Source organism: Protomyctophum parallelum (genome assembly GCF_964188405.1).
Source record: "Protomyctophum parallelum genome assembly, chromosome: 20".
NCBI lineage: Eukaryota > Metazoa > Chordata > Actinopteri > Myctophiformes > Myctophidae > Protomyctophum > Protomyctophum parallelum.
The window spans coordinates 13,500,822-13,517,766 of NC_139718.1; the positions used below are offsets into that span (position 1 = coordinate 13,500,822).

At 40.8% G+C, this 16,945-nt stretch overlaps 1 protein-coding gene across 1 annotated transcript; it reads right to left on the reverse strand.

Moving 5' to 3' along the window:
- Positions 1 to 441: 441 nt before the first annotated feature.
- On the reverse strand, positions 442 to 16,684 carry hspa4l (heat shock protein 4 like). The gene is made up of 19 exons (XM_083792260.1): positions 16,410 to 16,684; positions 14,749 to 14,806; positions 14,482 to 14,622; positions 12,499 to 12,621; positions 12,183 to 12,282; positions 11,721 to 11,854; positions 11,300 to 11,544; positions 11,105 to 11,181; positions 10,179 to 10,330; positions 9,496 to 9,602; positions 9,209 to 9,342; positions 8,706 to 8,902; positions 7,784 to 7,858; positions 6,437 to 6,580; positions 5,848 to 5,973; positions 5,156 to 5,263; positions 4,286 to 4,405; positions 2,059 to 2,220; positions 442 to 1,969 (listed from the first exon to the last, which is right to left on the reverse strand). Exons 1-19 carry the CDS (start codon positions 16,514 to 16,516, stop codon positions 1,793 to 1,795), a joined length of 2,487 nt encoding a protein of 828 aa, XP_083648386.1. The 5' UTR covers positions 16,517 to 16,684; the 3' UTR covers positions 442 to 1,792.
- Positions 16,685 to 16,945: the final 261 nt, after the last annotated feature.

A 16,945-nucleotide genomic window follows, 5' to 3' on the forward strand; every position in this document is an offset into this window, starting at 1 on the left:
AAATATCCGCCCGTTACACTTTTGCCAACGTCACAGCCTACGTCATATCACAACAAATGTGATGTGCCACGCCCACCTATGTTACCAACGTTTACAGCCGAGTGGAATAGTAAGAGTGGCGACACGCTTTGATCTCGCCGCAAAGCGGGCTATTCCAAACATTGGAACTATCCCATTGAGATAGAATGAGCACTTTCGCATTCCATTGTTACAATGGGAATCAACGTGTCGCCACTCTCTTACTAGATTACTCCGGTTTACATAAGTCTTCTTTTGGACAAACAGCATGCGAGTGCACTACCGCCACCCACTGACCTGGAATGGAATGTAAACTAAAGATCTACCCAGCATAATATTCTAGGCCTAGGCTAGAATACTACAGCTAGAGTACTAGTACTACACAGTATGTACCAAACAATGAAGATATAATCTGAAACCACATGATGCCCCTTACTTATTTTAATATATGGTCCACTTTATACAATATTCATACTTTCCATTATTATGCTTTCCAATTACAGCTAGAGAGAGTGAACTGTTTAGATCAGTATGACTGTACACTTACAGCACCTTTAATTCTTGTATTACCTCCAAATTTCCCAATGTTTTAGACACCAACCCATACAGTACATACGGAAGAAAAATTATCTCCATCCTGAAACTTCAAGTTATGCTGATCTAGGCCTACATAACGATCAATTTAACATTATCCCAATAATTGATTATATGTATATACACTGTGTATATATATACACTTCTAGAAAACGGTTGAATTCATTTTTTAACCATTTCATATTATTCGTTTGCTTTTTCAAAATGTCTATTTATTTGTGGGCGAGTCTTTAATTTCATGTTTTAGCAGCAGAACATCAAACCATTTCAGACTTTAAAATTGGTCTTACGGACAAATGTATTTATTATTTGCCATCTTTAAATCCCATATGACTTTACGGAAGATGCACGAAAACAGGAAGGAAATAAGCAGCCTGCATCATTATTTGAGATTTGGTGTATGATGCGTTGCCATTTCCATTTTAACACTAGGAATGTGTTCTCTAAATATACATACTACAGTATATATGCACTGGCTGCTTTAAATTACTAAAATAGTATTTACAGTTTCTAGACATGGACACCTGCATTCCAAAGTCATTAAATACAAATATATATAATATGCATTAATGCATACATACTAATAATCAGCCAATCAAAATCAATCAGCCATAGCGATTGCTTAGAGTAGACAGCACTTTGTTGTTATGTCGCTTTAGACAAGTGATAGAATTCACAGCGGAGAATGGACACTTACTGTAGGTTTCGGAGATGCAAACACAAAAGCTTACCTACAGTATGTATGTTAAAGAGAAAACAGTTTTACTTCAGAACAAGTGGTTGGTCTATTGCATGATCATTCTGCCATTTATTGGATAAGTCAAACCTTCTAGAGATTCACACTATTTTCACACACGACAGTAAGTGGAATAGAAATAAAATAAAATTCAAAAGGAAAAGGCCAACAGGGGGAAACTGAAAACAAATTCGCAAACACCCTGCTGACTGGCTGGTAAACATGGATTAATGGTCCCAGATATTCACGTTTCTACAGTCTAAAGCTTAATTTATACTCCATCGTGCAAGGGTGTTGCTTGCCTAAAAGAACAGATCTACAAGCTATCGACATGTCACATTCTTGTTGGCAAGCGACACCCTCATACTATAGAGTATAGATAAGGCTTAAATGTTCAGCGATGAAGTGATGGTGGCAGAGTTTGGTTGTCAGACAAAGCAGAATTCAGTCCACTTCCATCTCTCCTGAAGCAGGCTTCGTCTTAGCATCTCCCTTCCCCTCAGCACCTTGCCGGGCAGTCTGGCCATTATGATCCCCGCTAGTTTCATCGTTTTCTTCAGGCACCTCCTCTATTTTGGGCTTTGGCCTGTTGATCACAGGATTGCATACCTCGTCCAGCTCCTGGTAAGCATAAAGTGTACAGCTGATTACATTTTTCTCAATGAAAGAAAGAATAGGCTGCATGTTAAATTGTCATTCCAATCACATACTTGTATCTTGGATATGATCTCTGCCACTTTGACGATGGGATCCTGAGCGATGGTCAGTTTATTCTGAGCATTCATCATGCTGTTCATCCAATTCATGCTGTCATTTATACACTTCTCCACAGTGCTCATCTCCTCTGCATTCAGATGCAAGTATCGCTCATCCTAGGAGGGAGTTAAGAAAGATCAATTCTCTAACATGGACCTAATTCCCTTAATAATACATCAATACATCACATACACTTCCCATTTATGGTTTTACATCTATCACATTTCATTTCAAGGATACAAACAATAAAGGTGTGTAGCACTGCCCCTTTAAGGGTAGTGCATAAAAGGTTTGAGGCCTCATGTTTGACCAGAAGCCTGATTTGAGTGTTAGTTGAGGAGTGGGGACCTGGAGGCATAAGGTGTACTGTATGTACACAGCCTAGTACTTGCCTGGTAAGAACACCTGAAACAAATGTTGATGCTTTCATTCATTTTGATTATATGGGGATATATTTTAATTAGGGGAATTTTATATTCGGTAAGTGTGATGTTTTATGAGGGAGAGCTGGGACACTGCCGGAGTCGGTAAAGGGTAGGGGAATGCGTTTTGAGAGGAATTTTGACATGGGGAAAATACTTAATGGCATCTTTTGAAACATCTCACCACCAACCAAATGTATCCTCTGTATTTCCAGAGCCTCCTCCAGGTCCTTTCCTCCTGGGTTAACCACATGGTGTGGTATTCAGTGGAGCCTTGAGTATATTGACTGGGTATGTTTTGGTATTTGAGTCGTTTTGCTATATTTTGTATAATGTAATGAATTTGTATTGAGGGGGATCCACTTGATGTATTATGTGATCTATTGTAGGAGGACAACTAATCTACCTAACCTACAACCTTTCACTGTTTTTCCCACCATGCCATTTGAGACTGGGTTTTACCAGATCGTTTGTTGGGCCATGTTGTAGAGGACATGGTGTATACTGGGCGGCTGTGCCATTATTTAATATTGCATGGTTTGGATTTTGTTTGCTGTGATTAGTTTAATTTACTTTTACTTGTTTATTTGTGGTGTATGTTTACTTTTCTTTCTTTTTTTACTTAATTTTTTTATCCCACGATTTTGTAACCCATTTTTCACCCCTGTGTCAATTATCTAATGTGATCCTGGGCTCTACACACCCTCCACCAACCTAGTCCCCCATATATGGGGGACAAGGGGAGAGCAACGGACTTGAACCCATGCTTCCTTCATGCCTGAGTGTCCAAGTTGCTCCTTTACACCTGACAGGGGGGAGTTTCCCTGGTTGGACGTAGCGCGTGGAAGGAACACGTTATTCCAACCAGTTCCTTTCTCCTCGATCAGGCGCCCCGGCTGGCCAGGGGGAGGCAGTTTAGTTTAGTTTGTATGTTTACTTTGGAGGACCCAGTAGTAGGACCTTGAAGCCTTCAGCCTATATCACCTGCCCTTGGGCTCAGTCCCACTTTTAGAATCATGATTTCCCAGCTATAATAACCCCTCTTCTGTATTTTAACTTGAATATATTTTTCTACATGTTGAATAAACTTGACACTTTGTTACATCAGCCTCTGGTGCTGTTCATTCACCCGTACCAAATTGGGAAACCTTAACCTTGTCCAGCATACAGTATATGGTTAATGCTATGGTTAATGTGTTAAGGTGTTTGTAGGATCCCGCACTCCTATTTGTGAGGGTGGCATCTCATTTCATAATAATATACTGTAGCCCTGCTAAAGGTGTAAATTGTGTGACCTAAAACATTTCCAGTGTTCACAAGCCGTGACCATAATTTGTGTGGTCCCATTGCAGCCTTGGTGTCGTTGACAATGAAGCTGTACAACACAGTTTTCACCTTTTAGAGCTGTTTCAAGGCTGGACAGAATCTGTGTCATATTAGTTTTTTAATGAACATTTTAACATTTTCAGAAAACTTATAGAAGCCATTTTTTTAATCAGCCTCAGGTCTAGTGTAAGTGGGAACCACTTTTATCCCTATTAAAACGTTTCCCTCCAAAATAAAATAAAAATAGTGAAAAAGGCTGATCTACAAGCTAAGATAGTATAAAATCAAGTGGTTAAGCAATTTAGATTAAATGAAATGGGAACAAAGTACAGCTGCGACTTGTGCTTTCATTTGAAATGTACCCATTCTGCATCCTGTGAAATAAAAAAATCAATCAATAGGCTACATATGCTCCAATATATTCTATGTTCACCTTCTGTTTATAGGAGTCCACAGCCTTCATAAAAAGTTGCAGTTTCTTGCCGAGTTCTTCAAAAGCCCTCGGCCTGTCCTCCTGCTCCCTGTGTCGGTCCTGAATGGGCTGACCAAACCTCTGCAAAATGATAGAAGTTTTACTGAAGGATATTCAATATAGAGAAGAATGGCAACCGGGGAATAAAGGTGCACATGGCCCAGGCCGTAGCGTAACGGTCTGGGCACCGGACTGGTGATCCAGTCGCGGTGTGCCGCGGGTTCGACTCCCGGACCCGACACGGCCTTTACCGCATGTCATCCCCCCATCTCTCTCCCGTTTCCTGTCAGCCTACTTTCTATCCCTTAAAAAAAAATCAATAAAAGGCGTAAGCCGCAAAAAAAATATCTTAAAAAAAATAAAAAATAAAGGTGCACACAGTTGAGCTACATGGCTCGTCATCACCGAACCTGACCTTTTAAACACCAAATTGAACCATTATCAGATATTGAGTTAAAGACATAATAATATATTCATGTGCCTGTGTGATACAATTGAGTCATTGCAAATAGAGAGCTGTACATTCACACAGTTGGACAGCCTCATTTCAATAGTTCACCAATCACCACTCAACTAATGATCAGAATGCTATTCAGAAGATTAGGAAATGCTCTTGATCCATTACATTTTATAATCGGTCTCTTAATCCCTCTTCTGGACCTCATGGTCTAATCTAGTGCAATGTGGCATTTGAGACCATAAAATAAGCTTTTGAAACAGAACCTCTTAACACTAAGCCAGTGTTGATAGTAAAGACGTGTTTGTGCAAATCCAATCGTTTCTGACAACTGACACAGAAATTCTTCTACAGTATAGTAAGCAAAGACCAACCTTGAGTGCTTCCAGTTTTTCCACGTAGACCTGTTTGGGTTGATCTTCTCCCTCTTCATACAACCAGTTCTCCGTGTCCTCCAGCATCAGCGTCAGTCGGCTACTGTCCTATTAATGAGGTCCAAATAACAGATGACAGTTTTACTGAATTGTGTTTGTTCGTTGTATTACTATTATTAGCCTTATTTTAATCGTGGTAAAACAGGGACAATTTGGTTGTTGTGAATGTTGAAAACGAGGATATTGTATAACCGGGATGTCCGCTCACAGGAACTTTACCCCTGCGCCACACGTAAATCCCAACCACTGCACGTAAATACAAACCCAAATGTAAAGGTCATTACACACTGGCGAATTAGCGACGCGATGCGAATAAGCGATCTGAAAATGCGAAATATTGCATGTTGCAGTTCGCCTGCGAATCTCTGCAAAATACGACACCAGAGCGAACAAATAAAAGCGAAAACGGTCGCACATTCGCACATTCGCCACTGATGTGGAAGCTTGCATGGACTTCAATTGTTTATTTTTTTAATGCGAATTATTCGCACGAATATATCGCGTCGCCAATTCGCCAGTGTGTAATGACCTTAAATCTGAAATCATCATTTTATTGTTTTTTATTTTTTTATTTATTAATTTATTTATGGAATTATTTATTGGAATTTGTATGAAATAAAAAAAATTATTACCTCCTCTGTGATGTACTTTTCATAGATGCCACAGAGTTTGTCCCGTAGGTCATATACGTACTCCTCCACAGCATTTTTAGCATCATTCCTCTCTTTCTCCAGTTTGTCCTGAACAATCATCTGACCCTGAAAACACAAACACGGCACACATTTCATCAATCAACTACTAGCCAAATTATATTTTGACCTGATGATGTAGTCCTCAAACACTTGAATCCAAAACATTCTTCTGTGAACTTTATATTATGGTACATTCAGCGTTCTTACTTCACTTGGAGGTACTGTAGATACTAGCATTGAGTAACTTAACGTATAGTATTCATCTGACATACCGTAATAAGAGATTCATTTTCTGACATTCATCCAGAATCTAACCTCTGCTCTACCATCATTCCACTCATAGAGATGAGCAGTATTATTTTGTATAGCGTTGAAAAGTGAATAATGTCAAAAACTCAAACAGACAGAGGTTGGACTTGGTACTGTACATGCATAGCTGAATAAAGCCATCTTTTTTCAGGTCACCTAGCAATAGGCATTCCAATAACGGCATGACTCTGCATTTCTTTGGACCACCAGAGGGACTCACCTCATACTCTATAAAGTCATTAAGGACACCCCTGTCCAGTTGTCTGATGGTGTTGGCTAAGATGGGCAGATCGATGCTCTTCACCTTGACTTTGGGCTTACTTCCCCCTGCCGTTGCATCCTGCTTCTCTCCCGGTGTCCCTTCCTGTATTGGTAAACAGAAACAATTCACCCCCTATACTAAATTCTATGGTGCTTTTGTTTTATTTTAACCTGATTATTTTCTTTTAGCCCCTAATTCCCCCCCTCTCCCTCAAAAAGCCACACCTTTTGACAAGCCCCATTTGTAAATAAGAATCTGTTCTTGACTTAATGGGCTGTATTTTGCGTGTCTTAAGTACCAGGTCTTATTACTTAACTTAAGACCTGGAGGCGTGATCAATGCCTTTTGGCTATTCTGAGTGGCCAAAGAGCATTGACCAGGTCTTAAGTTAAGTAATAAGACCTGGCACTTAAGACACGCAAAATACAGCCCAATGTGTCTTACCTGGTTATTTAACCGCACCAATGCAACTAGTCGCAACAAACGGTATTAAGAGCATGACACACCATTGCAACTCCTTTCAAATGCCATTGGGGATAAAGGTTGCACAGTCAGGCCCAGCCCATATGGGGGCCCTAAGCAGGGTGGGGTTGGATGCAGCTCAAAGTGAACTTTACTCAGGTATCTAGTTTGTCACCGTCCAACCTTCCTAGCCCGTGTTAATAAAGAAATAATATGCGATAATGGCCAAAACTCCATCGAAAATCAGTGTCAGTTTTCAAGATGTTTTGGCCATTATCTCTGGAACGGAAAGTGTAATCTGCTCAGTTCAAAGCGTGTTGGATGCATGGCGGGCCATCACTGTGGTTGCACGCAACTACTGTACTGTACGTGTAACTACTCACACCCGTTTGGTTGCAAGGAGTTGAATCATTGGTGTGGTTTGGGCTTTATAAGACTTCTATACCATTCCCGTGTTATACCTCATGTACCTCACCTGTTGCTATGTTTTTTAACCTTCACCTTATGTCTAACCTCATGTACATACCTGTTAGGGTGCCGTCACAGCGAACTTTAATTCTGCAGGCGGATTCTGCCAATGCTTTTCAATGGGAACGGAGCAGTTTGTTGCTATTCAAGGTTTAAAAAAACAACTATCCATTCCCATTGAAAAGCATTGTCAGAGTCCACCCGCATAGGCAGAATTGAAATTCAATGTGACTGCACCCTTACATTTGTATGTATAAATGTACAATGTACAACATTGCCAGTTAATGTACCGTCAATACAGCAAAGTCCTGAGTGTTAATTTAACTCAGAGTTAAAACAGAATGTTACTGTGCATGTAATTCTGCACCAACTGACCTTACTGCTGGAACTGGCATCTTCATTCTGCTGGTCCAGCTGGCTTTGACCCTCCGGGTCCACCTGCATTTTATTCTGAAATATGATACAAGTCCATAGTGACTTTATCCCAGTACACACATACTGTAACTGATTTATCTTCTCACTAATCTTAGTTATATTTCAAACCACCTATTTAAGATGGAAATTAGTCTTGTTAACATGGATAAGCGTAAATGACAAAGAAATACACAATTGGACCAAAGGCATGGCTGAGACTATGTTTTCGCCCCTGTCTGTCCGTCCATGTGTGTGTCCGTCTGTCTGAGCAGCTAATCTCCGGCACCGAAAGATTGAAACTTTGCACGCTCACTCCCTGGAGGCCAGAGCAGAACCTCTGTCTTTCACATCACACCACCAGGAGGCCAAACTTTGCATTTAAAAATATATATATTACTCTTATAGCTTTTGTCCAAACATCATGCAGATCGGTATTCGTATTCGGTACACATTATCTCTATAGCATGTGATTGTGATCAAGACGGATCTGTCTGATTTTTCATTGATTGATGCGGAGGGGTCCATTTTGCACAAAATCGGTTGGACCCATCCAAGTAGGTCAAGGAAGAACCTACATATTTTAAATCATACATACAAATCATACACAATCGTACATTTCTTTGTAAAACACACAATCCAAACGTTGCTGGTCCACAATAAGCTACCTGGCAGAGACTAGTGCTCCACGCAGAAAATGTTTCTAGTTGAAATTGGAATTGCAATTCCAACTGATGTGATAACGTGGTGTGGTGCTTATGGATAAAAAATGCATAAGCCAGGGGATGGGGGTGTGTTTGAAGAGCAGACAGGGTATGAAGCGTACAGGGTAAGAAAGAGTGGTTGTGTGTCCACTGTCCACTAGAGTGTTGAGAGGTGTGCTGACCTGGTCCTCTGGCCTGCCGTCATTCTGCACCATGGGCTCCATGTCCATCTGAACATCCTCTCCGTCACCTTTCTGCTTCTCAATCAGTGCAGCGCTAGATACACTGAAGATGCCGTGCACATTAACACGCACTTTAACTTTAACTTTTGAACTGTCTCCATCTGGCTGGGGGACAACATTCTGAACAGAGAAGCAGCCTGGGAGAAAGATTGGAGGAAGTGCGAGAGAGTGGTTTATTGAAAAGATAAATCAAAGAGCTGTTAAATGTGAATCCACACTTTATGTAGTTATCTCACTTTGACAAGCACTGAGGTGTTTTCAGACTAAAAGTCCCACGAGACTGTACACACATTCACACTCTGATACTGCAGAAAGTATAGCTTTTACATGGAGCCAGACACATTATACATGCACCCGAGAGGCTATATATAAACCCTGTGGAAGCAGAGCTGAACAAAGTCTAAGTTAATTATACAGAAGTGCTGTAGCAGCAGTTAATTTACCTATCCTTTGGTCTGGGTATGGAAGCTCTTGAGGGCTGCTGTAGAAGGCCTCAAGGTCGAAGGTTTCCTTCTTGTGGAAGGTGATAACTTTGGAAAAGGGAGCTGCGTGGTTCTTGCTGAACACCTCACACTCTCTGTAACAGACACGCAACAAAATAGAATCAACAGCTTGTGGAGACACAACGGACAGGTATCTTTAAGTTTGTGCAATGTCGTGCTTCAGTCACTATTGTTGTGGATATTTGGTTTGATGCAATTGACTCAGAGGGATAGAAAGAGGTCCATACCCGACTCCATCCTCTGTGGGTGATTTCCAGCGCAGAGTGATGGGAAACGGAACCACATCCGTAATGGAGAATTCACGCACTTTAAATGCAGGAGACAAAATTGCACACTACAAACATTGCACACACACACACACACACACACACACACACACTCCATATCAACATAGACACAAAATTTAAGAAGTGCTGACTTTAAGGGCAAAATCACCGATTTCAACCTGAATTCTGTCATTCTATTGTGATGCAAATTGTGTTGCTTGTCTCCAGAATCTCTAGTCACGCAAGTCAGTTGCTATGTTGCTCTGAATTCAGTATTACACCAAATAATAATCACTCTCTTCGGCAATGTCCATCTCGGAAAACAGCTGCAATGGGAGCATTTTCACACTGAATAAGGAAGTGAAGTGAAATAGAAATTCAGTGTCCCTCGGCTAAAAATGTGACATAACACTTTCCAATGTGTTACTGCATGTCTCTCTTGCTCTCTCTCAAAGGCGTTGCAAAATCTGCCAGCCTTAGCTTATTTCAACATGAGGCTGGCTGAGATTTTGCAGCACCTCGAGAGTGCAGCTCTCAACACAAATAACACATTGGGGAAGTGCTATGTCAGATCCTCCTTACAACACAACGATAGATTTCAGGTTTAATAGTCTCCATGTCATACAGTACCAAGCATACAGTACCTGAAGTGCACATCCCCTTGCGACAGCCTCGTCAGCATTGAGGGTGGTGCTGACGTCCTTGCCAAAGAACTTGGAGATCCTCTCTTTGATGGCTGGGATCCTGGTGGCTCCACCCACCACCTCGACTGCATAGACCTCATCCCGGCTAAGCTCTGTCATAAAACATAACAAAAAAAACTCGCTGTTGTATTGTTAATGTTGGCTACACATTTGTTTAGGCATTTTCTCCCAATTTAGTTTGCTATTACATTTCTGATTTCCCCACACACTTATATTGTCACTCCTGACCCCTACTGGTTGGTCTTCGGAGTTCGGACTCGTTGGCCTTAGGGATGGTACTATAAAATGTGACGTGTCTCCATTGAAGGCAGGAGGTCAAGCGGAAGTGCCATAGGGAAGCACTGAAGGCACGATGCCGAACCCTAACCCAAGTGACGCCACTCATGCGACTCCTCCATGTCTCTCGCTGTCACTCAACTGACTACTGGCCAATCACAGCGCATCTTTTCCGGGACTTATGTTACGCACGCGGAAGCTTGACAAGCTTCCACTAGCTGCTTCGCAAGGAAACTCTTGTGCCTTCAATTTTGACACGCACCCCAGAGCCGGAAGAGGCGTCTGTCTACCTTTTATGTCTATGACTGAGAGGACATAGAGAGTGTGGAGTAACACCCTATTCCTCACAGTTCAACACGCCCTTGACCAACCTGTAGTTCACTGTAGTGCAGTCAGTGACAAAGAACGTGCTGACCGACCAACCGCCCTCCTACAAGCGAAACCAATTGTGTTGGAATACCCAGCCAGGCGGAATGCACTACGGAGGATTCCATTTCCAACATCTAATTTACAGGTGGTGGGCAGGAACTATACCCCTGCACCACTTGAGTTCCTGTTGTGATTAACATAAAACAAACACTGTGACGTACTTGACTGTTCAAGGACAGCTTTCAATGGCAACTCTACCCTCAATAGATATTGAGCACACAAGTCTTCAAACTGGGTCCTGAAATAAAACAAAGAGAAAAATATAATAATAGAAATATAATATATTCTGTATGTATTGTATGTTAGATTACCCATGCTTAAGATGCAAGATAAAATCAAGGTGGGATTTTTTTTACCTATTCATTCTGCCAGAAACATCAATGTCATTCATAAAGCACTCTATGTTCAGAGGCAGGTCAGAAGAGTTTGCGCTCATTAGCTTCTTCAACTTTTCACACTCCTGGTGCAGACGCAGGATGGCTCTAGGGTTCTCCTTCACGTTGAGCTTGTACCGCGCCTTAAAGTCCTCACAGAAGAAATCCACTAGCGCCTCGTCAAAATTACGGCCACCCAGGTATGGGTCGAACGCTATGGCAAGGACCTGAGGGTACAGATTACAATTGGGATTTACCGGTAAACATGATTTATACTTAATCGTATGATGGTGTTTCTAACCAAAAATTGACAATCTACAGGCTCACAACACATACAATCTCTTGGAGCTTGTGCTTATGCTATTGTCAGGAAATGTGTGCATTTGAAATAACTAGTACCAACCTTAAGTTTGCCTTTGTTGAAGGCAGTTACAGAGACCTGGTACGATGAATGTCCTATGTCCACAAAAACCACGTTTCTTGGTTTCTCCTCTGGAGTAGGGAGGTCCTGTTTGTAGATCCCATATGCCAAAGCCACTGTCAATCCAAATAAAAATCACAAACTGATTGGAATCTAGGAACAAATTAATTATCATTCTCAAATGCTAATTATAAAGCAATGCAGAGTTTAGCAGTTACTTTGTGTGTTAGTGTTTCAACTTGCAGTACAACAATCACCAACAGTATGTACTGTATCTCTTGAATGGCATGTTATAATACCTGATGACAATACTTAAACTTTGCATGAACTGACAGATTTCTACTGAAGCTAGCAAAAAGCAGATGATCATCCTTCTAAACTACTGCTATGCAGCCATTACAGAAATGTCACTATAAGCATTTTGTTTTAAATAAAGTTACTGACCTGCAGTAGTGTCATTAATCAGACGTAAACAGTTCAGGCCAGCAATTTGTGATGCATCCAACACAGATCGTCTTTCAGCATCTGTGTAAAAACTTGGGACCTGTAAAATATACCAAACATATACCAGTCACTGAACATAGTACTTACCGTACTTAGGTTACAAATCAAATGATGGTGTTTTTTCTTTCAAAAACTTTCAAAATTGCAAATCTAATAGCTCCAAGCACTTCGTTCTATGCCACATGTCTGCTATTTTCCATAGTCCCTGTACAATAAATTATATTTCTTTGTATTTGGAAATGTATGTGTCACTCACAGATATGACACAGTCCACCACTGGTTTCTTCAGTCCACTCTCTGATGTCTCTTTTAACTTGGTCAACAGCATTCCTGTTATCTGCTCAACAGTGAACACTTTGTCCTCATCCAAATACCGTACCTGCAAATGAGGAATAGATTAAGTTTCTCAAGTGCAATTAGTCATTGAAGTAGAAATACTAATGCTAAAACAAATAATTTGAAACACTGGAAATTCAAATAATGTGTAAAAACAATACCGATGTTATAATCCAAGCGCCCTATAACTAACTAAGGGGCACTTACAGACAGTGTATATATATAAACTTGTTATTATAGAATCTACCGGTATATAAATGTAATCTCATATTTAACCGTTGAAATTGGTACCAGGCATCACAAATAGAGCTAGTTTTGAATGCTAGACATATAAAATGTACATTTATAGGCCAATATTCTAATACAGTATATACAACTAAACACGTCCTTCACTCGTGATGTCACGATTGTTCAATTCCATTCCATATATAACATAATTATACAAAGAAGAAACTGATATTATTGTCTAGATATGTAGTATAGTATAGACAATATATGAAGCTGTCCCATATCTGTTGCCCTACTGTACCTTTATTTAAGTCACAAAAACAAAACAAAAACACTGCCTATGAATTTGAATCTATAGTATCTACCATAATAAAGTCTAAATTATGTCTGTCTGTGGCAAGCAGCATGCACTGGTCTACACGCCGCGTCACTGCCCTGCGATGTGTTGTCAATATGAAGATGACTGACATATTGATGACATGTACAGCAGGAACATGCAGTGCTGTTTCTGCATCATGACGTGAGTCTTGGTGGTGAGAACTGTGGCAGTTCAGCCTGCCATTGAGACTGAATTCAACACGGGGTTAAAGTTTGAGGTATTATTTGTGTTGCAGAGTGATATTTGTTATTTTGACTTTTGTATATTGTGTGGTGCTTGCTTGATTACTGATTGGTGGCTCCATTGTAGGGAGCTGCACCTACCAACTGTGGGTTTGGGTAGGGGACATGCCATCAGTGTTTTGTGTGTGTGTAGAGAGAGATAACTCTGATTATAAATATGTGGGTTATGTGAATTGTGGATAATGTGTAATGATTTAAATGTGAATTATACAAGTGTTAAAGTATTGTCTCTGGACATGGGGCTGTTATAATTGTGGAATCAATTAGGGTTGGTATGGTCCAGTGGGAGGGGCCTAGCCTATATATAAGAAGGGGGACCTGCCACTGTGGTTCAGTCGATGTAGGGCTGACCTATTCAGCCATGTATATAGTTTGGCTGTGTTTTGTTAAAACATAATTTTTGCCACTTCGGGACACAAGGTGAATAAAAACTGTTTGATTTTGCTAACAAGGACTCTGACTTGCTATCTTGGGGTAATTTTGAACATTTTTGAGTCTTGAATCTAATGCCTTTTTGGGCCCATACTACCTCGCACTGAGCAAAGTGTGACAAGAACTATGGGTCTAGACATGCCTATACTTACTCTGATCACTGATCTGAGCTGAACTAGTTAAAACAAGATGGGCCTAATAAAGAACTGGCTTCCATGTGGATCTCGTATGCCATTTGGCCCAGAGCCGTAGAAGAGAGTCGCGACACACTTTGATCTCACCGCTCGTTCAATATCAATGTGCATAGTTCCAAACATTGGAACTATTTCATTGAGATAGAATGAGCACTTCCGTATTCCATTCTTCCAATGGGAGTGAACACTAGTGTCGTCACACTCATACTGGATCACGCTGATCTGGCCAGTCTATGACTATCCGTCATCTACGATGTCAGTACTATGACATCAGTCATCTCCATATTTGGGCAACATTTAAGGCACATCCACCACCACCAGTATTAAAAAGTCAATAAAATAAATCACTACGGAGACACGCTATAACAGTGACAGCAGTGGAAGATAAACAAGAATGTATGCACTTCAAAACTGTGCAGTGCATTTACCTTAATTCCAGTAGTGCCATTGGCCAGCTTATGCAAACTGTATGGAAGTTTTGGTTTTTCCGCCTGGACATAAGGGTCATCGAATGCTCTGGCGTGGAACTTTTTGAAGCCATGAACTGTGTTTTTGAAGTTTGTTATAATCTGGAACAACAACCAGAACTATCATCTCATCATCTTTTAAACATTGATTTACAACAGCAGCATTGATCTCTATGTGGAATGTTACCTTCATTACATAAATTATATGGATAGTTGTAGCTGTCTTACCTGACCCTTAGCTGCATTTCCAATTATACGGTTTTTGGAGGCCAAAGACACACAAGCCCTTCAGAGGAAAAAAGGAATATTGTATTAGTGCTGCTGATATCAGCTGCGATATAGTTGAACTCTCAGGGATGGATTGAAACAGATGGTGTGCCAGGCAAAAACTATGTGGGCTGTGAGACTGCCCAAGATTTAGCTAATTTCACAAGGGAGTCTGACTATAAACTAGGTCAGTATATGTGACAGAGCAGTTCACCTTCAAAAGTAAACCTCATTTGCAACTTCACTTCTCATCACTCATTTTACGCATCCTTTGCACACCACTGATAACATTGTTTTGCAATGCTGACAGTGGCAAATGGGAATCTTTCTAGAACTTTTTAATCCATTTTAATCCATTTAATCAATTGGCAGCAGCTCTATAGTTCCACACCTCCCCTCCAAAACGCATCCATCCAATTTGGGAATGAAAACTCCTGCTGCCTCCAGGTTCCTGCCCCTGCATCCCCTTTCCTTAACTCCATGTCAGTAAGCATGCAGCAATGTTCACCATTGTCTTTGCAGGTGTTTTAAGACACTAAAAGCTACATTTTTACACTTAGATGGTGCAAGAATAGCCAACACAAGATTTAACAATCAAACAGTAATTGTACGAACAAGATAAACAGTACCCTAGCCATGGAAGACTGTCATAGATTTATTTGATTCTGTCTGTGTGACACATAAATAATCAGAAATATAACAGTCTTGACCTAATATACATAAACAGTAGCCTTTCCCTGGTTTAAAGGCTGGTTCTATGGCTGAGAGGCGCTTAGATAATGTATATTAATAATAGATCATTACAAGAGAATGAACTATCTTGTATGGATCCATTACAAGCCCCACTGCAGTGCACTGTCACCATATAAAGATATATATATTTTTTTTTTAGCGAAATTAGGCCTATATCCAATAATCCATGACGATCCATCCCTTAAAAATAAATAATGTATTTTGTATGCATGTGTCTGTCTGACTGACTGTCACACAACTTCAACGCTCACTGCGCAGCACAAAACATGCGCTCTCAGCGGCACGCGCACGTGCTAGGGGCCTGCCCTGCATCACTGCGATAGTGCGTGTCATGGTAGCAGCCTACAATAATGTTTAACCTTGTCAGTCGTATGCAAAATTGCAAATGTCGTCAACCAAGAAAAGTCATTTCTGAAGGCATGTTATTTATTGTCTTATCACTCTCTCATCTTCTGCCATAAGTTGCCTTTATTACCGGTATGTAGCCTACATGCCTCTGGTTACTTTTGCTTGTCTTGTACAGTTACATTCTCAGTGTTACATTTATTCATTTCTGTAACTCTATAAAACTGAAGTGACTGTGTGTATCTCCACCCCAGAGACCATATATTTTGAATGGGCTACGTTTATTGTTTAAAAAATAATGCACACGTCTGGTGTGTGTATCATGGCGTTTAATACATCTATAATTAATCCATCCTGCACACACAGCATCTATTATTATCCTTACAATTAATGCTGATGCCGTGACATCAGGTCACAGTGAGTGCGGTTCTTGCAGTCGCAAACATCGCGTAACAAAGTCACGGCCAAAGGATGTCAATGACAACAATATAATTGTGTAATGATCAGTATATTATTCTACTTACGGTGTGCATCTGTCACTGTATTCATTGGCAACGGTTTCAATGCCACCGCTCCGAGCCACAGCGATGTAACAGTTCTGGAAACCCACATCAATGCCTACCACGGACATACTGCCACCTCAGGAACCAAACAATGATGATGATAATGTGCTTTACTACTGCTACCTCACTGTGTGCTAACTGAAATACTCTATGTTATGTAAGACGAGCGCTTTAAACCCATTCAATCTAATCTCCAGTACTACGCGATGATGAGGTCCAGAGGATTCAGGACCCGGCAGCCCTAACAAACATGCGCAATGGTTAAAGGATGCTTCGTGAACCTGCCCTCGGTCGTCTGTGATTGGCTATGTGGCACCCAAATCATTGTTTGATTGGTGCGATGACCAGTCCGTAAGAGAAGAATCTAGAATCCCCTGGAAGAAGGCATCATGATGATGGGGACGGTGCTAGATCCCATATCCGGAGGGACGGCTACGCTGTGTGGTCTAAGTGTGTGATTGGCTAGATGGTTGTCAGGGAGGCAACAGCAACAAAAC